The following is a 23,171-nucleotide window of genomic DNA, read 5'->3' on the forward strand; positions in this document are numbered from 1 at the left end:
CAATTCCTGCACAGAGTGCTTATTTTGTTTCAACAACACATCATTATTAGAACAATTATGAAAACGATAAGTTCTGTACCATGTCAGTTGTAACCATTTCCTATCAAGAAATGTTTATAAAATAATAATTTTTCTTAAGAGTGCATGTATTCATAAATCTTATTTGACACATGAGTGAAAGAACTGATGTGCATAGATCACAAACAAATCACCACGCTCCTGGTAAAATGAATTTATTTAGTCGTGTATAAATTGACTGGGGTTTCCCCTAGAGCACTGAGGTAAGACACTAAATGCGATTGCAAAGTCGCCTGGGAAAAGGGTCGAGAGTGAATGCCAACAGGTGTGCATGTTAACGATGTCATGATATTAACCCTATGCCTGTAACAGGTACAGGGAATGTCTGCGCTACGAACTGAGTTTTAAATTTAAATATTTAAGTTAGAAAAACTGGTGATAAAATAAGTTTTACAACACACTTCCATACGGTTGCTAACATCATAAAGATTTTGGGTGTTAATTTCGATATTTCCAAGAATGCACTCGTTTGAATCAAAGCACCTGCCAACGCCAAAATACTCCAGCCATATGCTTTGCCTCAACCGTTTAATATTGTTTAATATAAGTGCTTGGTCAGTTTCTTAGACACATTAGTGTTGTGGGCTTCTTCCGGCTCCCTTTTAAAAGGCAAGTATAATGTTGTACGTGTTGAATATAAATTTATTGAAACGTTCTGATCGACTAATCACAATCTGTGCAACAGAATTGTATTTTAGGAGACTGAGGTAGTTTCAGTAATTTTCCAGATCGTTCTGTCTTTAACTATTTCGACTTAAGCAACTTAAGGGCTTAGTCGTGACTGGTCGATAAGGTGGAATTTTACACTTCAAAGTTACATTGCCGTCAGTTGCCAATAACCAAAGAAATTTCAACTCCACATAATCACTAGCCGAAACTAATTGGACTTGGCTAAAGACAGATTTAGGACCTTATCTAGGGCCACCAATGCAACTGCTTGTGTGAGATTTGCATTGCCAGCAATATAAAATAAAGTGGACTTTTAAAATGAACACGAGGAGACTATCATAAATATGGACTTTCAATTGTTGACAATTTTTCTTCCGTCTGGAGCAAGTGGAGCGTTGCATTTCCGCAATAACCGTAAAAAAATGAGGATTCCGTCATATTTTTCCTTAAAGATATTACAAACTGCTGACCTCTTAAGATATTCCTAAGCTGAAATAAATGGAAAGTGTGCTGTCTTTACCTTTTAGATCTACTGAAGCACATTTCTTTGGTTTAATAGATAAACCAATTAATCATTTTTGTCAAGAATTTCCAAGAAAAGAATGCATTTGAATTCCGAAGCTGATTAAAGAGAAGGTTAAAAACACGAATCTTGTGACGCAGTTTTTTGTTCAAAACATAAGGGAGAATTACTACTCAAGCGTCCCTTGACCAGTTAATATAAAACATGTAGAAACCAGACTGCCCAAATCATGCTAAGGCACTGGCAGGTAATTTGTGTAAATGGATAACACACCCACCTTTACAAAGACAAGCTGGTTAAATGATTCAGGGAATGCGTAGAATTACCAAAAATTCCTCATACCGCGAGTGAATACTATATCAGAGCCTGGTCAAAATGTTTAACGACTTTCAAGCTGTATCTGTGAGACTGAAAAGACCGGTGTATACGGAGTGGCGAATAACGTTGAAGTCAAGAAGCTCTCCAGTGTGACGCCAAAGGAGTACCTATAAGGAAACTACATGGCTGCAACTTCAGCACAATACAGTAAGAGCGGAGAGTTTTTTCAAGAATGCATGAAGACCTCCCTAGACAAGAACAATACACCGTATATAGACTGCAAAGTCCAAAATACGCGCAAGTAGCCGGTCAGTTAAATATTTTACATGCAAACCTAATGATCACAACCATCTGAGAGATGACAGGTTCAATTTCAAAATTCTCAGACATTTCTGAGTAAGGTAAAACAGACTTTCCAGCGTTCAAAATGGTCAAGGTTTGCGTGAAAGGGGCGAGCGGTTCACTCCGCTGCTGCGAAATTGAACTAAAAAAGACAGCTGATTTGGCAATGACAAAAAAGCTTTCATTTTCATAGACCAAATTTTGATGCAGAGGACGCTGCTTCTTTTTTTTTGTGAAAATGATAGTGCTTCACTCAAAAGTATGCAGATCTACATTTTTAGCATCCTGTAAGGTTAAGCCAGACCGAGAAAACACTGCTATAGGAGATTAAAAAGGAAAGGAGGAATATTCACTTATAGTAGAAGCATCTTCATATAAAGAGATGGTACAAGAGAGGATGTGGAGGTCGTAGTTAAAAAAGGAAGTCTATAGGAGAGAGAGATAACATCCCCGAGGAATGCCACTACACATCGAGAAAGTGACATTCGTCGCACCGTCAACTACAGCACGTGGACTACCAAATATATCTGAAACGAATGTAGCAGCTACTAACATAGATAAGTCAAGCAATAATGCCCTAAGAAACATGAATGATCAATGTCATAAGACTTCGCAAAGTTCTGCCTTGCAGAACCGACAAGAAGACTGGTGAGAGTCCAAGTTGTTCAGAAGGTGAACATTAAGTAGTTTCAAGAACTTCTACCATAAAGCAAAAGAATAAAATGATGGATAGGATCATCTAGAGAGAAGACTACAGTTACGCGTCTTAAAGATGAAGGATATATAGCACGTGTTTAGTACGAGCTAAAAAGGCGTAAAAATGCAGAGAGAAATTTTTTGAGAAGTCGAAGAGGGTTGGTTACCATCTGCATTGTAGGCTTTCCTCATCAAGGGCACTGTCAGGTGCAATAGATTTTTCTAATGGTGAATTCCCGGGCAACAAGGAACCATTTTCTGTTCCGATGGATGGATGAAGCAGAGGATTAAGGTCAAAAGCCTCGCAATGGGACCCACATTTTTTGTCTAGCGAAACGGGAGACAACTGAGTACCATCAGCTTGGAAGTAAGTGGGAATGCCAGATTTGGAGAAATTTTTTGGAGATGGTTTTGGTTAGAGAAATGAGGGAACCGTTATAAAATTAAGTTAGGCTACTGCATCTTTGCAAATTATTACCCTAAACTGCGAAAATCAATAAATATACAACGAACGACAGATCCAGTTGCATTAACGATAATAATGACGTTGTAACCATCATTAACGTCGCAACAACAACAATAATAATAATGTGACAACGGAATGAATTTACAAAGCCAGTCTTGTTTCCTAATTCGTAATTATCCGTGGAAGAATTCAAATGTTATTTATGGTTATGAATGACGTTTTATCTAATTTGTGCCCGTCATCTGATGAACACGAAAAGGGCACAGTTAAGTAACGATAAAGTGCATGTTTACATCGAGAGTTCAAAACCAAGCTTTCAGTACACGCCATAATCAGTCACCTAACTTGTCATATTAATCTCGGCATCCCTCAACGGTAAAAATAGTGTCACGCATATTTCGTCTACTTCATTTGCAGTTGCTCACGTTGACGCCATTTTTCTCAGAGGATCTCAAGCATTGTAATAATGGCCTCTAATCTTTCTAAGGTATGGCTGCTTAAGTTCTGAGAAAAGACATTCTTTATCTAGAAGCCATGCTGACATACTTCACGCTTAATGAATATGAAAAATGTTCTCTTTTGAAATCGACAGGATACTTCAAATAACAGCAACAAATTTTACATTCCATGTATATCTTGTCCTCTACAAGTAAATGAAAATGATATACATAAGAAATTCGCTTTTGAGTGCAACAAAGTGATTTCTGAAACATCTACTTTTCACCATTTTCCCCTTCTAATTTGTCGTTCTCCCTCCCATCACCACTTGGATGCATAGTGGGCTAATTTTTGCTTGAAATTAAGTCTCAGTGCCCAGCTATCTGAAATTTGCCAGTCTTTAAGAAAACACTGTTTCACCTTAAATGCCGCAAACATCTTTCACCTACGCTGTCTACCTTTTTTGTGTGTGCATAGGTGCATTCAAATGACCCTCATCACATTTGTCCCTCCGAACTGACGATTTGAACGATTTCAAGTTTTCATAAAATTCCCTCCTATTTCTGTTCTCATCACGATACTATTCCTTCTGTTTTCAAAGCTCCTACTCCTAAAATCACTCACCAGCTACGTCGTCGGCGCCCTCAGCAATTGGCAGCTCCGTCAAATGGTCATACATCCCGTACCTGCCATACATTTGTTATTCATTATTCAAGCCTCACTGTTTATGCACGTGTTTTTAATGAATAGCCTCATAGGGAGCTCATTAAAAGGGGTCTTGGCCACATATCTTTTTATCCTAAGGAATTTATCTTTTATATATAATAACAGCTCCCGATTCTTTAGACTCAACGCCGTCAACTAATTGTTTCGTTTAGTAATAAGACTGATGAACGATTAGTTATTTACTGATAAAATTACGTTAAACATACGTCAAGGGCTAAAAGTATAACACTGAAATTCTTAGTGATTAGGAAAATTTAATTTGGTAAAAAGACATCTTATTAAAAAGTAAAGGTTTTATGAAAGTGTTTTCATTTTTCTTTAATTTGATGATTTCACAGTAGCAGATGGTAGCGAACTCGTATTATATATAAAAATTCCGTATTTCTAAGCTCACATGCCACCTATTTTTTAATAAATCAAGAAAGTCTATTAATATAAACACGTACAGTTACTGAGAGCATAATGTCATGACCAGAGTAAGGAAATGACATGAAAATGCATTAGGAATAAAATCTTGAAAATCTCGAAGTGTGTTTGAGGCACACGAAATAAAATTATAACATTAACACATTCAAAAGATTACCTTACATGCACTGCTTTAAACTGGATCAAATTATAGACCATAATCACTCGATTAATATGGGATATTAGTGTGAACGCAACTGCTAGAGTAATACAATTGACTGCATGAGATTCTTTTCCCTTGAGAGATCGTTATTCTTTACAATAACAGGACTAGAAATTCAGTTAAGAACAATGCTCGAGTTCTTCAGCGAAATGTGTGCGTTCTCTGACAATGGAAATTTCTCATATATCCCAGTCATAAATAATCACAATGGATTAACACAGTATACAGTAATTTTAGCAATGAAAGAGGTTGTACTACTCTAATTAGTTTTTGTATTATTACATTTTAATTAAGTGTATAGACCTTAAATTTTGACTGCACCCTTTAGGTAATCTTAAAAGATAGTAAGTTTCAAAAAATTGTTACTAGTACGGCAGAATGAGAAAAAACACTTGATCCTAAAAATATCAACACCATAAAAAGATTCCTTCGTCTCTTTGCCTAAAATATATAAAAAAGGAAAAAAGTGAGGATGGTAAGATAGAGAATAAAAACCTTGCGAGGACCAAAGTAAGAATCGCGACTCACCCAGGGAGGTCATGGTAGACATCCATGAGTTCTTGTTCCTTCTGTTGCATGGCGCGGGCCCTCGTCAGGAGAGAGAGGACTGATCTTCTACTGCTTCCACCGCCACCAGCGGCGGTTACAGCAGATCCGCCGCGGCCCTTTGCTAGCTCATTTTTACCTGGCGAAGGTAATGGAGGTAAGGGGGTAGGGTTGTGCTTTGGGGAAGGGGGGGATCTCGGAAGAATTGATCTGCGACATAATCTGGTCTACATTTAACACAATATGATAAACCATGACATTAAGGGTGATGTTATTTTCTCCAGTTCTTAAAAGGGTCTTGGGAAAATTTTTAAATGAAATTTGAGTAAAACCTTAATGATACAATTACAGCCCTCTAGTTTTGTAGTGAAAGTGGTTTATATATACGTATATACATATACGTAGAAATAAATATGCAATATATATATATATGCATAATTACACGTGCATATATGAAGCATGACAAACTTTACCATAGTTTATGTGCATTCGATTTCAAAAATTCAGAATTAAAACTTTTAAATGATCTTACACGACTAGTTCATTAAGATGACGCAAAATTACAAACATCTAAAAAACCTACTAATCTTAGCAACAGTTCGTTGTACATTGTTATAGACTTTTGAACGGAAGCTTAAACGTAATTCTTTTAAGGTTACCAGGATTTTTTTTTCACCCATTAGTAACGTTAAGTTGGCTCCATTAACCGACATTAAGACTACTTCGTTAACATGTCAAACGTAAAGGCTACTTTTTTATATATTGTTTAATCTTATGCAAGAACATTTTATTAGTATAATTGTGACAACTACAAAAAACGAACACCGAAAAACCATCAATGGTATGTAATCACTAACAATAAATGTACACATCCTAACAAACAACCAAGAATAGACAGCGTTCGATAGTTCCAGCAACTTTGGCTCAATAATCTGAGCAAATATCCCCAGTGTTTAATGTGGTGAAATAAAGACTGTAGCATCCTTTAACTAGAGCACTACAAAATTAGGATTTACTTACTCATTTAGCTATGGTACATCCTTTAACTAGAACACTACAAAATTAGTATTTACTTATCCATTTAGCTATGGTATAAAATTATTTATAGACAATGACAGCAGTGATACATAACCAAAACGACAGGAAAAGTTGCATAATTTTGGCGACACCAAGTTGTTGAAGATCATGAATTTTAAAGTACTTGCCTCTCTTTTCTTACAAAATTAGTTATACTTAGATTTCGTACAATTTGGAAGTTTTTCTGCAAACAGTACAGAAACCCCCCCAAAACCATGTAAGAAAGCGCGATGAGTACAAAAGCTCCTGTTTCGTATTCCCGTATCTGCGTTACTGAACGCATGAAGTTCAATCTTGTGTGTTCAAGAAATTTTCACGTGCTTTTTTTTTAATCTTAGTAAATCTGGTTTATCTTGGTTAAAATTCAAGTGGATATAAACAACTGAGACTCATTCTGAAGATAATGTCTGTAAAGAGACTACAGAACTGTTTCAGCCCCAGATACCTGATAAATCAAATAGTAAAAGTATAGGACAAATCTATGCGTTCAATTATCATAAGACATTGTTTATGAATTCTGCCGGGGCCACGACTTTGACTAGTGACGAGGTTCTGTAAGTGCCTGCTAGGACTTTCGACATATGTATGGAACAAGGCTTTGCTTCGTGAAGAACTAATGTTTTTAAAGTTATAATCTTTTGTTTGGTCTTTTCATGGCATGGAAATCTCTTATAAAGAGAGCCTACATTACGTATTGAGGTATCTGTTTTATTCCCGTTCTTCTCATATCCCCCTTTCACCCACATTAGTATCAATTATAGTAGCCTCGGTTTCCAAACCTATCCCTCACAGACGAGCAGTTAAGAAAACTTAATGGCGTGGGGATTCTCTTGTATTAAGCACAATGCATTAACTGTAAAGAGATGGATAAACCCATCCGCGGTCTCGCAGGAGTGCATATCTACCGATTTTGATTGGAAAAAAATTACACCCGAATTTAAATATACGAATGAAGAGTGGGAAAGCTGCATAGCCCTAGCAGATCAATGCTGAACTACATGTATCACGGATCGATTCGGGTTCTTAAAGCTATGTCATCACCAGTTCAAAAGGGAACACAGGGTTTTTTTTTTTTTAATATATATAAAAAAAAAAATTACTCGTGTATTAACAAGCTGCTTAACGAAAGCTGACAGAAATCAGGAAAACCGTAGTAAAGTAATTTTTGATAAAGGTAAATTCGCATTTTTTCAATTATTTTTATTCAAATGAATTTTTATAGTTCACAGGTTGTTTGTAGCTATAGGAATTGCGGTTTCTGTAATAGGATAAAAAAAAAGTCTCACAGTCAGAGCAAGATACAGAAAAGAAAGGCGACAAAGCCGTATACAATGCCAGTAGTTGGTATCATGAGACTCGGAACGGTATCTCGTGAGTTGACAAATTACAGCTTTTTATATAAAAAAAGACTACATCAAAAGTCATGGACTACGATCACGAAAGGATGCTGAATTTGCTTTCAGTTCCTTATGGTAGTCAGGCATGCGTGTAACTGCGATAACCTGAGCAGCTCCAAGCATAGTTCTTGTTGGAGGGCGAATGGGATTACTGAAATTTGTGGGCAAATACACTGTTCTTAATAGCTTTATGCTTTTATATGCAACTGATCAATTTTTCAAGGAAAATATTTTGCGGTTGAAAAGACTAGTTCTTGTACGAAAACGAGAATGCTGCTTGACCAACCAGGGTTTAATTTCTTCAACATCTGAAAATACAATTTTTCATAATGCCTAATAAACACTGACGCAGTGTCGATGTTTTAATAGTTATCTTACTAAATTTTTTTTTTTATGGAACGGATCCGTTCATTTCCCTATCTGGGTGCAGATTTACCCTGCGCAACTGGGATCTGTTGCTTCGGCTCTTATTGTCCTTATTTGTGATACTGCTCCACGCGCGTTTTGATAGCAGATTAGCACACTGAGTGACTATCGGAATCAGACATGCATGTTCCAAAATATAGTTATATCTCTGTAAGCACTACTTGCATGTTTACATTTTACGCTTTTCGGTAACAATTACTAATCATATTCAATTATTTATTACATATATACGCATTCTAATACTATCAGACAAGACTTTTCCTTGTGAGAAATAACGCTGCCCGCTTTTAGATGTTTAACTGTAATTAATACAGTAATGCAGTACTGTTGCATTCAGTTTTGTACGAACAGCTTCATTTGTTCTAAATAGCACTTAAAACTGTTGTTGTTAAACACTTATGTATATATGCTAGCATTATCAATAGTGTTTCTCCGGCTACAGAGCGCATGCCAAGCTGTTATTTCGCATACGTAATATAGGCGCGTATAATTACTCATAATTTTAATTCTTCAGCTTTGCAGATTTTTCACTTGCTAGGGTTGAAATTCCTGACATCTTTTGTTTCTCTAGTATCGTGTTCAGTTCAAAGTCGGATTTCTTAAAAAAAAAAAAAGGCGAACAGTCCACCAATACTAGTTTATGCAGACCTACTATAAAATTACTGTGCATATAAAGCTACGTAAGTATTAAACTTTCCCAAAATAATGAGTTATTAAACAGACACGTTTATGTGTTTGTGTACTTGAGAGCGCGTGTGACTTTCACTTCATGATATTCTAGAATCTATTGAATGAAAACTTTTTTTTTGTAAAATATGCTCATTTTCACTTAAGGACTCTGTTGTTACTCGAAAAAAGCTAAATATGAAATCTATCGCTGTAAATGCATACAGCACTGGCATTGTATAAGGTTTTGTCACCTTTCTTATCTGTATCTTGCTATGGCTACAAACAAACTGTGAACTATAATGAATTCTAGCACTTGCCAATAAAACTACATACTGATAAAAATACAAACCGCGGACTGAAATTTCAAAGACTAAAGTGGCGGTTATTGCTATTATTATTCCCAGATATCCAATTTCTTCCTTCTTTCGCCCATTCGTCCAACTCCTCGTTTCTCAAATGGTGACAAACTATTGCATTACAAACAGCGATCCTTCATCGGGAGAGGGAAGAAAGGAACACAGGTGTTAGTATTCCCGGCGTGTTTTGTAATGGTGACCATAAACCTTGTTTTCACATAACGACTGAAAATATGACCTCAAAGGTCACACGGACATGGGCAGTTATCCCTAGAATGATCACATCCACTCTAGGATAAAGTAACATTAATAACGTAGTCTCTGGATGAAGTTAATTTTTAGGTGACATGATACATGAATGTAATAATCACGCTGGATGAAGTTAATTTTTAGGTGCCATGATACATGAATGTGATAATCACATGTTTAACCAAAAATGGAAATGATAATCCATTATGTATTACTATGATAAATATTTCTCGCTAAGAATACGGCCAGGCAGCCGACTGAAAAAGGATCAAAATTGATTTCAACAGAAATAATACCTCAATCCTCGTGGCAGAAGAAGTATCCTAAACATTACGTGAATATCGATAACTACTACCAAATTTTTTTTTTTATCTTTTTGGATGGGGGTATGTGTGTGTGTGAGAGAGAATGTAACACAACAGCTTCACGATACCTCAGGCAAACCTCTTTAGAACTTCTTTATTAGTATAATGCAACCATTTCTATCACATGCCTACAGTAGTTAACGGTACACCAGGGCAACTATTCAGCGTAGTGGTCTCTCATTGCTAAAATGCATCCATACCTCGCGTTCAAGGCCTTCCTTAGAATTTAGGTGATTTTGTCTTTCTAGAACATATTAATCTTTGATAATGCAATATTATAGTTAAATTATCACTGATGATCTGGTAAAGAATATCAAATACTTTCAAAATAGTATGAAAATTCTGTTTGATGGCAATACATTTTCTTCAAAAAAGACACGTGTTATAGGCGATAAAGTTTTCATATAAAAAAAGAGACGACATACTGATACATCCATTCAGTTTTATGAAACAGGCCAAAAGGCCACTGAAACTCTAGTAGGCTTCCATATAACAGGATAACCTAGAAAAAAAAACTTAAGAGATGTGTAAGTGAAAAATTATGATAATAATGTAGCTTAAAATAACCAAAATATAAACTAACACACGTACTGAACATGATGATAGCATTGTGTGTGTGTGTGTGTGTGTGTGTGTGTGTGTGTATTTTTACCGTAGCATCAAAATTCAGAACCTTCAAGAAAGGCTTCTATCGTTTGGCCGTATATGGTACAAAAGACCTCAGGTACTGGGAAGCGTCACTCAATGAACCTTCAGCAGAACGAGGATACTGGTGCTCTGTAAAACGAACAACTTGCTAACTTGGGAACCTCATGTACTAAGATACTAGTGGAATTTCCCTGTTTATACATAGAAGGCCAAACAGGAAACCATCAATGAGCAAAATTCTCCGGAATATAAAGTCCTTAGACACTGCCAAGATCACAAATGATACAATAATCTAACAATGGCAGCTAAAAATGATTAAAATAAGGTATGCAAGGTTGAGAATAATTGCAAAAAATACTTGACTTTATCGTGGCACCTATGGATATATTTATCAATGCTGCTGCAAAACCGAAATTAAAAAACTCGTACTCAAATGCAGTAGCAAGTATTAGTAGATACACTGAATCACAAAGTACAGTGTACTCTGTCTGTGAAGCGTGGCAGACTCAGCATCAGACTGGCACCCCCTTCATTAGACTGTCCGCGGGTTTTTCGGACCCAAGTGTTGAGCTCCATACCTCATTGACAGCACCGCTTACTAACTCATTTCGGATCTCTGCAAAGACTCTTAGAGCTACTTTCTTTCACAACCAAGTTATTTTCAGGGCCAACAGTCATGTCACTAATCGCATAAAATCAACAAAGGTTCCAGCGCGCTACCATACTATGTGAAACGTTATTAAAAAACATAATACCCTGTTGCTAACAACTTCAAAATAGTGATGGCGATACCCTGTTGCTAACAACTTCAAAATAGTGGTGGCGATACCCTGTTGCTAACAACTTCAAAATTGTGGTGGCGATTCAGTTCATGCCCAACAGTAAGGAATGTTAAGTACATAGTTCCCAACAGCTAAAGTACAATGTTTACGAATGCTTTTATGACAATTAAGTCAAAGGAAGCAATAAATACATTTAAAAATGTTGAAATCGATATGAAGTCCAAGTTGTTTTGGACAAGACTTGAAAGATAATTACGAAAATGCATCACAAATACCTTAACAGTGCATGTCAAGACACAAATACTGTATGTGTATATGGATTCTAGTTATGTATGAAACTGATCTACAATTAATTTTTGCAACAACCTTAAAGAGCGCAGTGCAGATGGAAACTAATTTGAACGTAGGGTAATTTGATCTCATATTATTGCCAACAAAAAGCAAAAAATTGCTTACTTTCCCATCTCCAAAAATGCTTCATAAATAAAATAAACAGTAAAATTTACTGCGTTTGTAGAAACCGGCAAACATTTTCCTCAAATTATTTCAGCATTCTAGTTTTCTAAGTAGCTCGAGATTCATAAAACGCTGTGTCCCTTGACTGACAATCAATGTCAAGATAGAGGAATCCAGAAATAAAGTGTCCGTCCAAAACTTGTTAAATCTCAGTAACTTGATCATCAAGTTGCCTAGCTTTGTCCTGGTGGCGTTAATTGTAGACATCATGAACTACATGCCAATGATGAACAATTGTTTCCTGTATTCGTGGTCTTCTATGTGACATATTGCTGTTCACTAGATTTTAAGGTCTGGTACAAATTTCTGAGCGTTGATTCTCAAGTTCGGTGTTCATGTTCATATTCCGACAGATGCCATGCGATTTTCTGCAAGCTTTCTTTTACTACTGATACTTAACGTCCCTAAAGAACCGTACACACTATGCATCATGATGCGCGCAGTGTTGAACGGATGTGTTGAAATACCAGTTTTTCAACACAACGTCGCAACACGAACGTGCTGATGGGGTAAACCGATTTCAAAAGCCTTTGCAGTGATGCATGAGCAGTCGGAGAGGTAGGATGTCCACTCAGCTCTAGCACCGATGGCTTGATAACTACCACCGGCCAAACCCCTTGAATGGACAAAGACCCACACTCTACACTGTTGTATTTTCCAGCTTTAAATTGAGTGTTTGGTGGCTGGGATGATTGGGAAGATATATAGAGCAGTCCCGGTTTACGACAGATTCCGGCCCACGACGTTCGAGTTACGACGCTTTCAAATATATTCATCGAAATTATTTCCCAGTTTACGATGCATGTTCCGGGGTTACAAAGCGTCATACGCCGATCCGACGGAAGAAATATGGCTCCAAAATGGCAGAATAATCATAATTTGGAGGTTTTTTTGATGAAAAACTCAATAAAAATGCAGTTTACACCGTTTTCAATGCACCCAAAGCATTTAAAGTACGGTTTTTCTTATGATTTTGACGATTTTCGACGATTTTTCGGTTTACGACGCGGCGTAAAACGGAACCCCGTCATAAACCGGGACTGCCTATAATATATATATATATATATATATATACTGAAAAACATAGGTCACAAATATTTTATGAATTACAGTACACAGTAGATGTTTGAATAATAAGTGTGGCTAAAGGCATTTTGAAAGAATCTTATTGACAAGGAAAGGGCAAAAAGGAATATTTGCCCCCTCCATTATCATTAATCCCGCACTCTGTATATCCTTTCCAACTTTCTCTTCCGAACATGTGTCAGATCTGGTCGGAGAACAAGTGAGCAGTGTTGCAGTACAGTTTGGCCGCTAGTAATTTTATTCAACACCACTACTGCAATCACGTGGCTGATACATGATGCGCAGTGTGTACGGGGCTTAACGGACACATCAGATGTATTTTTGGTCAGTCTCCTCTGCAACACTACAGTAGTATTGGTAATTAATTTTTATAGTATTCTTCTCGGAATCTTCAAATTTTGTCTATTTCACAAAAACTTTAAGCATAACTTATAGTACAGTTATGAGCACTGTCTGTTTACGCAAATCATCAAACTGAAGTTGTCTGTTTGAATTTTGATATTTTTTTCCAAATGATGAAGGTGTTCATTTCAGAAATTAAGTTCCACAATCATCGGTGGACATACATAATTTCAACACTGTGGACGAGAATAGTTTGAAGGACTGATCAATCCAGGTAAGTTCATGACTATGACTGTATTTGGAGTGCAAAGCGTGATATGTAAAATAAGGCCTCGGGCCGGCCAAGAATGATGCATACAATCAACAATTGTGGGAGGGCCTTTTTGATAGGGTTAAAATATATCAAATATTAGGTAACGCTGGGTTGCTAATTGATCAAAAAAATCTAAAATTAAAATATTCCATGATAAGGTAGATAAGCCCAACATGGATCTCAAGCAGCTGCCTAGATAAATACATATAGCACCTATACAGCAGACCTGGTTTTCAAGAAATATAAACTTGGCCAGGCCTCTGATGTGATACTTCCAAGATACCCTAATGTTTACTTGTAAGTTCAAATTATTATAGATCTGCAAGGTTCAGTTCTCACAAATGACTGAAGAATAAGCGAAAGAGATATGACAGAGTTTCGGGGTCCAGAGACACTTTCCGCATTTGACATCCTTATGTAGAGTCGTCAGTACTGGGTTCTGGTAAATTTGCAATATATTTAAATCGCACTTACTTTAATTCCACGCGCATTAAATGAGAATCCCAACTCTACTGCAAACTGCCGCAACATGCTTGCTTGTCAGAGGATGGAAAGCGACATAAAGTAGATTGATCATAGCTAATAAAGAAGAACTGTCTCAACTCATTATTATAAGCAACGTTATCAGAGATTGAACAAAAAATTAAGCCATACTTTGATGTACGAACCATGAGAGAAAACACTACCGAAGGGCCTTGGGCATTTGAAGTACCTAAACCAGTAATTCATTATCTCTAAAATGAATTAAAATGATAAAAATAGAAATTACAAATAGTAGAAATATTAAGCTGGAAATAATCAAATAAGAATATGATATAGATTTTTATACCAACAATCGGGTTCATAGTATATCCATAGAAAGATCAGACGCTGCAGAGATCTTAAAATGATTAATAAAAAGTCGATACTGTGGACTCTAGCTGCCATAGTAGCAGAGGGGACAATACAGACCATTTCTGATGCCTCATAAAACCAGATAATGAAGGAAATATTGAGTAAAGAGGAAGGCATTTTCTTGACAATCCATTAACGAACATTACCTTTCCAACTAGCCTACCAAACCTTTATGAAAATAAAAAAAAAAAGCAAAAGAAAGGAGAGTGACTTAGCGTGTTCCCAATCACGGGAATTCATTTAAAATTACAGTAGGACACAAGTTATGACATACGACACAGCTGGTCTGTTGGTAAATCAGGTGCAGCCATGTTCTGAGGACACTGGGTATTTGGTTATTTGCTGGCATAAGGCAGGTAAATATGTATTTTATCTGCATCGGTTGCCATAAATGAAGTATCACAAATACTTCCATCAATTACGTTGAATATAATCAAAACGTAAGGATGTTGAGAGTGGCTCGTCCACACACGAAAAAAGGCATCACGTTTATTGTCACTAAATTTTAAGGACAGCTTTTCTGAATCGAAGAATTCACTTCCCATTACTTATTGCCACCATTCCTTTTCTGACCCGTATCTCTGGAAGTCACAAGTATAAACCAATGAAAAAGTATTGCATGAATGAGGGGCATCGATTCAATACGAGAATCTTTGTAATAAATATGAAATTCCAAAGTCACACCGTAAATGGAATGTCCATTTTATAAAAAATTGAAGGAAATCCTGTCACCGCTCTCCTTTTCGAACGGTCAGCTCTAATCAAGTGAATGAGTACCCAAAATATTCACGCTTGACACTAACGACGTGGTTGCGTTGCAAACACGAAAACAACCCGGAGGACGAATGACAAAGGGGAACGCGTCCCTGTGCTCATAAATAGCAAGCGTGTGTTTTACGAGGTCGATAATGGGAAACATTTCTTGGTTTGTTTATCACATGATTCCTAACGGTTAAGCTTTCAACTCTGACATATGAAACACCACCACCAGGTTTAGTTTATGTTTTCCTCATGGCGACATTATTTGCCCGATAACCTGTAACGCTTCGTTATAAATAGCTACGCTCTAAATAAACTTGTGTAACTATGACACGCGGGTGACAAAAGCAAAGGGCATTCAATTTCAGGAACTGGATTTCAATTACACTTAGAATGTCACCGGGAATGGGAATAATAAATGGAATCCTCGTCAAGAACTCTCCTCAAAAATATTCAAGCAGCCGAGGGAGAAACGCAAAGACCTTAAGCTAACAACCACTACTCAAATAGGCATAAAATCAACGACTCGTAGAAGAGGGAATGACAGAATGTTTCATCAATGTCACACGAACTCATTCCGAACGAGTTTCACCTTTCGACATCCTCTTTGCCTGAACGACTGGTCACAAAACCTAAAAACTGAAATGATAATGGGATTATCAACTTCGTTTATTTGTTTTTAAGATCTGGTATTTCTTTTAATGTTGTGACACGAATATTGGGGAAGGAAACGTCAAGTAGTGAAAAGAACGACCAAGGTACACGTCGTTGCCAACGGAAACGCTGAAACTGATAAAAATCTTTGGGGTTTGGTCAGTAATATTTCCGGCTGTAATAAAACATCAAAACAGTCCACTCCACTGAACATGTAAAACATGTATTTATGAATTCTTGTGCATGCAAAAAAATTGTATACACACATGCATATACCCGTTCAGATTACAAAAAAATATTTACACATCAAACGTAATGGAACAATCAAGGTGATACTGACTTATATAAAGTTCACCACATTGAAAATATTTGAAATATAAAATATAAACGAGAAAGATGGATACCAAATAACCATATAACAATAATACCACTCTTCGCTTGGATTTGTCATTCAAAATTCCAATCAAACAAAATTGGAAAATAACACAAAACATAAAATCAGCCAGCACATTATGTAAACCTGCGAAGGAACACTGACTTACATATAGAGGAATTAAAATGAATGAAATGAAAAACCTGTATAACATTAAAATATCTGACATATTTTCGAACAAAATCCTCGGTTTCTAATGCTGATACAAAATAAAATATAATATAAGGGGTTCTCATCAAAACAAAAACATCGTGTTATTATTATCATTATTTGTTTTTGAGTGAAATATCAGTCGTTGGTGTAAGTGAAACTGACTGTAGATTTAGTATCTAAAGGTTTTCACAAGTTGTAAATTTACGAATTTCATATGTCAGGATGGTACTGCAACTTGAACTGACAACTACAAAAACAAAATGGTTCACAATCAAAACCTCGAGGTAAAATTTCTTTAGAAAAGTATATAAAAATTTTCCATTTGTTAAGTCACAGAAGAGAACCTCTCGTGCGCCCCTGATGCGTAAATAATCACAGTACGGGAAACATGAGGCTTCGAGGCCGACAGACTTAAGCACAGTATACTGTCACTTCTAGTATTCTGCCTTCAAGACATCCGTAGTTTCTTAAGCATAGTATACTGTCACTTTTAGTATTCTGTTTTCAAGACATCCGTAATTTCATATTTTTTTATATTATTTCATAAATTAGTAGATCCAACTCTAGGATTAATTCATGGGGCAGAAACTTCCTTGCAAACAAGACGTTTGAACAAGATCTGAGAAAGTTGCCATGATTTGTTGTATAAATTGCATTCTCTTTCCTCTCTAGTGTTCCTCGGCTCTGAAATGTGTGGCGCATACTTTCCTCTGCCATTACTTCTAACAACTACTGATTTTCAAATCGTAGGCTGTATGTGTGTGCCACGAGTTACTCAATAAGAATAAAAAAATCTTTTAAAGTTTACCGATTCGATGATCCGAACAGTTATGAGAACTGCTGCGAAAAATTGTGCAAACCTGTTTTACTCATTTCGACAATCATATGTAAATGCAACGTTAAAAATCAATTTGCACTAAAAATGCAATCAACCAGTTCCGATCACAGAAGACCGCTGACAATAGAATTAATCACGCTGGCTCTGGAATTGACACTTAGGACGGACAGCAATTTACGCAACTGAATGGTCAGTGCAATGTCATTTGATATACAGTAATTGTGTGCTATGATGAGCAACGGTTCTAATCAGAGTAAAGTGAACGCGAGTGACAAGCTGATCTTCTAAAAGGAAGTTAATAGGAATCGATGAGACCATTCAGGTACTTGAAGTGGTGATTAACCCGAGTAATCTTAGCTGAAGAAAGTAAATGAGACTGAGTGACTGCAATCACCTCAGTTAAGAAAAGTTAATGTGATTATCCCGGTGATCATAATTATCTTAGCAAAGCAAAGGGATTTTGTTAACAGACTTAGATAAAAATGAACGGAATTATAGGGGGAGATCTTACGCAAAATGGACGTGATGAACGGGGTGATTTTACCTGGATAAAATAGATGGGACTTGCAAGCAATTTTAGCAATGGAAAATGGATGGGATTCACAGGGTAACGTCAACCCAAGAAAGTAGATTTTCACAGGCGCCATCTAACTCAGGAAATTTTATCAGTGTGGAATGTCGCCAACTGATGTATATCCCACTCGTATTCCTAGTAATGTGGCATATGAAGTTCTAACAAATGTTTGTGCCACGTTTCAAGCTAATATTTGTGAGTTTACATTTCTCAACAACGCCATTAACACAACTGAGACACTTTTGTCTAAATTCCCTTGACAACTGAAAAACGTTACTGACACGTACGAAATTAAAGCCTCTTTCCATCCCACCTGTGAACTAAATAAGGCACTATCTGAGACTTTCGTTTATTTCAGACCAAACAGCTAGCATTATTGAACAAAAGATCTCTACAAGCATACCATGATAAAAGAGATCTTTCACATACTGAGGCACAGTTTTCCGAAGTGAACTCAAAACTACTGAAGTTGCAATAATGCATATTACAATTAGTATTCAACTGAAAATGTAAGTAACGCTACCTTGGTACATGGTCCGCCCCTCCATACATAAATTTGATATAGAAGAACTGAAGGAGTCTTTAGGAATTATTTTACAAACTAAACTACTAACAATAGCTTTATTTTTGACCAAATGAAAATCGTCCATCCTTAGAATGAGTATGTCTTAACATCTACTATCCTTCCTTCTCCTTTAAAGCTACGGGAGTAAAATTGTAATCTATTGACATAGGAGAGATACTCCGCAGGGATTCTTTGAATAATTTTTTTCATCTGATCACGTAAAAATTCATGATACCTCTCACCAAATACACAAATCACCCAAGAGACATATAAAAAATATCACAGACAACCTAAAGACTGTTGCGGTAGAGAAAATCTGGATTTTTTCACAATTTTTCTCAAATGGCAGGAATACTTCCGCACATTCATCGATATTTGAGATATTCTTGGTCTAGAGGACCTTAACTTTCCATAAGTGGTGTTCACAAGGTAGATATCTATATTGTTTTAGTTTCTAGTCTTTGAAAGTGAAATTGTTAGCTTTGAAAGTAAGATAGCGCAGTAGGCAGATGACGCAAACAATGTGAGGTGAAGCACCTGCTAGCTCTATCAAAGATCTCGAGTGTTTGAGACTGAACTTTAGCAAAACAAAACTTTATTTGTTATCGGATCTCATACACTATTCCCACTCCATGATTCACATTGCGCGCTGATCACTCTACCTTTTGATGCTGATTATTTGATAATAATTGACGTTACCTTTAACTTCAAGCCTTTTATCTACTGGCAGTTGAAACAATCTAAATTTACTTGGGAGCTAGATGTTATGAAACCGCCAAGTGTTTTAGATCGTTAGTCGTATGACTGTTCTCCTGTCCCGAGGTCGGCAGGACTTTCATCTTCTGGAAAGTTTTCGAAGTGGTGCTCTCTACTTCCACCAAAAAGCAATTACAATTCAGGCTAACTTTGGAATATTTCGTGAGCGTTTTTATGCATAATTTTATTTCCACAAGTAGTTGTTGTTAGTGCATTTAGTGCCAGCACCTGTATAATTAGTGGATGCTTCTTATTTTGGTGATCGCCAGCATTCATATTTTGTTGAGGTGCCAACGACGTCGCCAATATCTCACCGAAGGTCTTTATTTTTTTTTTTATGTAAGATGGCCGTACATACTTCCAGCGTAAAACTGTGGAACGTTCTCTTTAAAGTGTTATGGATATTGAAGCTCGAAAATTTACGATTCACTATTATACTTTCTGAAAGTTTAAAGGTTCGTTTTCCATACTTCTAGACATATCTCAACTGTTCTTTTATATGTATTAGTATGATTTATTTATATATATATTTTTTACAATAATCGGTATTTTACCCTATTTTCTTGGTTCTATCTATCTCTTATTTCACACAGGGTCATAGTTCTTGGTCATAAGTGTTTACTCGCTTTTTCATCTGCCATTTCTACGTATTTGGTTTTTTATTTCTAATTACCTATCCATTAACCTGCATTTAAAACGTTTTCCCTACTTTACTCTGTATTTGAAATATAGACTCTCTACTCTCCGGACAATAAAAATGATACTATTCAGAGGAAAACTGATAACATTTGTTTTGAGTAAAATAAAATGGATGTGATTTACTTATTTACGAGCCCCTTCTAGCGTAGGAAAAAGGGATCTCAAGGGCAATTTCAGACAAGGAAAATGAAGACAGGCTGATCTTACGTTAGGAAGACGACGCATTGTTAATAATGCTATGAATAAAAAAGTGAACGCAACGATGAGGATTAGTTCGTATAGGGAAATATCCCGAAACAAACAAATAACAACGTGCGAAATCTGGAGCTTTAAGTCACATGTCGGAATTGAACTCAATATCTCTCGTGGTGAGAGACAGGAGTGCCTCCAGTTAGGTAACAGAAGTCATAAAAGAAGTTGGATCCTGAGTACTCACACATTATTTGAGATGTTACCTGGGCAGACCGATCACCCTGCACCAGTGAGTTTACCCAGCCAACCAGTGATCCAGGTATGCATAAATTCATGAATGTTAATTCAGCCCTTTCATTCCTAGACCTTTAAGTCTTCTACTCCTCTCTCCTAAAACTTAAGAATTTGACACCATTTTCTCCTTCCTACCATCTCTCAGTCCCTTCGTGTGGCCAAAGCATCTCAAAACAATGATCCAACTTTTCACTTGTGGTGACTTTTTCACCACAACATTATCTTGACCTTCAACACTTCTCACGCCATATATAGCATTTCAACAATTCATCTCTTAAGTTTCTAGGTCTTCCTTTCATTTACATTCATTTTTCAAAATACTTCACTTTAAACAACCTTTTCAAACCTTTGCTCCATTCTCAACTTTTCAAAAGCTTCTGCAGTGAGTTACCTTCCTTGTTTTGCCTATTCTGTGACAGACCTCTTCCCCCTTACATCTTCCAGTTCATTTACATTTACAACCACATACGTGACGGAATCAAGTACAGTGATTCTGTTCTTACACCATCCACATTAAAATCGTTCGCTCCTACTTTCAGGCTTCCATTTACCCTCATAGCTTGACGCTTTCCGCTATCAGCCCACCTCTGCCGGTTTCTACAGTTTCTCTATGTTATCAGCCACTCCACACTCCATTAATACCCACTTTCTTATCCCATAAACTTGCACCTGCTTTTGCTGCCCTTTCCTTAATTTTGTTCATCTTTCCATTTAGAATATTTGAAACCAAAGGGACATAAAATTCACTTGTCTGACAGCCACTTTTCAAAGAAACAAGTTGCTAACCTGTCTACATGTTCTTCACTTTCATCACAAATACTTCTAACTATCTTACAGTTATTTTGCACACCAAACATTAACTCCTACCATACACCTTTAATGTTTTACCATTTAAGTTTTACAATCACCTCCTTCCATCTTATAAAAATGGTCACTTGTTCCTCATACTCAACACTTTGGAACGTCTCCCTCAACCAAATATGCCTCACACACGCTGGTCATTTACACTATTATCACCACCACACTGCAGAATTTCACTTGCAATTCCGTCACACCCTAGGCTCTTTCTATTCTTTAACCTTCCAACTACCGTCTTTGTATCCTAAACAAATTTACTTTGGTCGCTCCTGTTTTTGAATTATTCACACCTAATGCAATTAACTCTTCATGTATGAAAAGTGAAATATGATTAACTGGGTCCTCTAACACACGTGAAGTAACTACGATTCGGAGAGACCAAGAGAAGACTTTATCAAGTGACAGGGAATTGGGCATACTAATCGAATTGCATTTTATTAAAGAAGACGATTCGATTTAAGAAAATGAATGTTGCATTTGATGTTCTTTATTAAAGCGTGTTTGAAGATTTCCTTGATCTCGTTTGATGAAAACAAACATGATTTTTTTATGCAAGGTAAGCTTCATCATAACGCATTCCCGAAGTTTACTGGCGGTGTCATTAAAAATAGGGGATATGAGATTCCTCCAAGGACCCAATATAATATAATCTCAATAAAAAAATATATAAACTAAATACAATGACACTGCCATTTATCTTGGCAGAAAACTCCGACCAAAGGAATCCAAATGAACAAATATGTACGAAAGCAAAGCATCAAGAAACAAGAATAATAGTTCTATTTATTGCTATCAAGCTGCACGTAGCCGTTTCGCAGAAATTAAATACCCACTTCTCCTTAAATACTGTATAAAACAGACAGCTATTGTTTCAATAGACACCTTTTCAAAGCAAACAATGATTTTCTTTTTTTTTCTGTCTTAATTTCACTTATTCATTAGCTTTATTTTGGGGGAAGCCAATGTATAGAAAAAGAAGCAAAGTTTACGTTATTCACCTCGTGCAGAGTCATATCCTACATTAGGCAATGTTTAGGACGTTATTAGAAATACTGTTTTCTGTCAGTTAACTACAAAAAAGCTCTGATCGCGATTTGCGTGCATTTTTAAAGATACTTCTTCAACAATATAACAAATGAAAAACTAGAAAACTCGTTATAAAAGATAGACTCCTTAAGTTACCTAATACGCATTGCAGTTGCCACAGAAAAATTATTTCAATTCCTGAGAAAAAATTTTTGAAAAATAAAATCCAACAGATATATTTCACGTGATATACAAAATTACTTAATTTACCCAAAATAAAATAGACAACAGTTTATAAAAAAACGAAGTGTTTATAAAAGCCAATTTTAGCGCCAGAGTACGCGATAGGACTAATGATTTGTCTCAAGTATGTTCAGTGCTCCTACTTCCCGAAAGCTATTTATTGAGTGGGATTTTATATCAAAACCTATCGAAAGTATTGACTGAACGTGAGCGTAACCAACATCGAGGGCTAAAAGAACCAGTGAAACCACAGCTGTAACGTGTACAGCTTGACTACCTCACAAACAGAACGTGAAGATTAGAAGATGTATTGTATTAAATACTAATTTACTTTCATATGTTTTGTTTGACAAAGGCGTGGAAAAAAAAAAACTTGGGGAACGGTACAAAGATAATAATCATAAGAGCATGAAGATGTTATTTCACAAGACAGTAATGAAAATACGAGATTTTGGAGTGAATGTCAAAGATACAGTACAGTTACAAAATTATTAAAACTTGGGCGGCGTAACAAATCCGAGAGGGAAAAATATTAAGTATAAATCTGCGGCAACAATACAATGATACAGATACGGAA

General features: G+C 36.3%; 1 protein-coding gene across 2 annotated transcripts in view; it reads right to left on the reverse strand.

Annotated features, from left to right (window-relative positions):
• LOC136833148 (KH domain-containing, RNA-binding, signal transduction-associated protein 2-like) overlaps positions 1–23,171 on the reverse strand; it is a 66,660-nt gene that overhangs the window by 9,006 nt on the left and 34,483 nt on the right. The window contains exons 6-7 of one of the 2 annotated variants that reach the window (XM_067094843.1): positions 5,413–5,569; positions 4,155–4,216 (exon numbers count right to left, since the gene is read on the reverse strand). In XM_067094843.1, coding sequence (XP_066950944.1) covers positions 4,155–4,216; positions 5,413–5,569 — 219 coding nt within the window. The remainder of the gene's footprint in view (positions 1–4,154; positions 4,217–5,412; positions 5,570–23,171) is intronic. The other variant, XM_067094844.1, reaches the window with a different exon arrangement.

This window comes from Macrobrachium rosenbergii, chromosome 51 (genome assembly GCF_040412425.1).
Source record: "Macrobrachium rosenbergii isolate ZJJX-2024 chromosome 51, ASM4041242v1, whole genome shotgun sequence".
NCBI lineage: Eukaryota > Metazoa > Arthropoda > Malacostraca > Decapoda > Palaemonidae > Macrobrachium > Macrobrachium rosenbergii.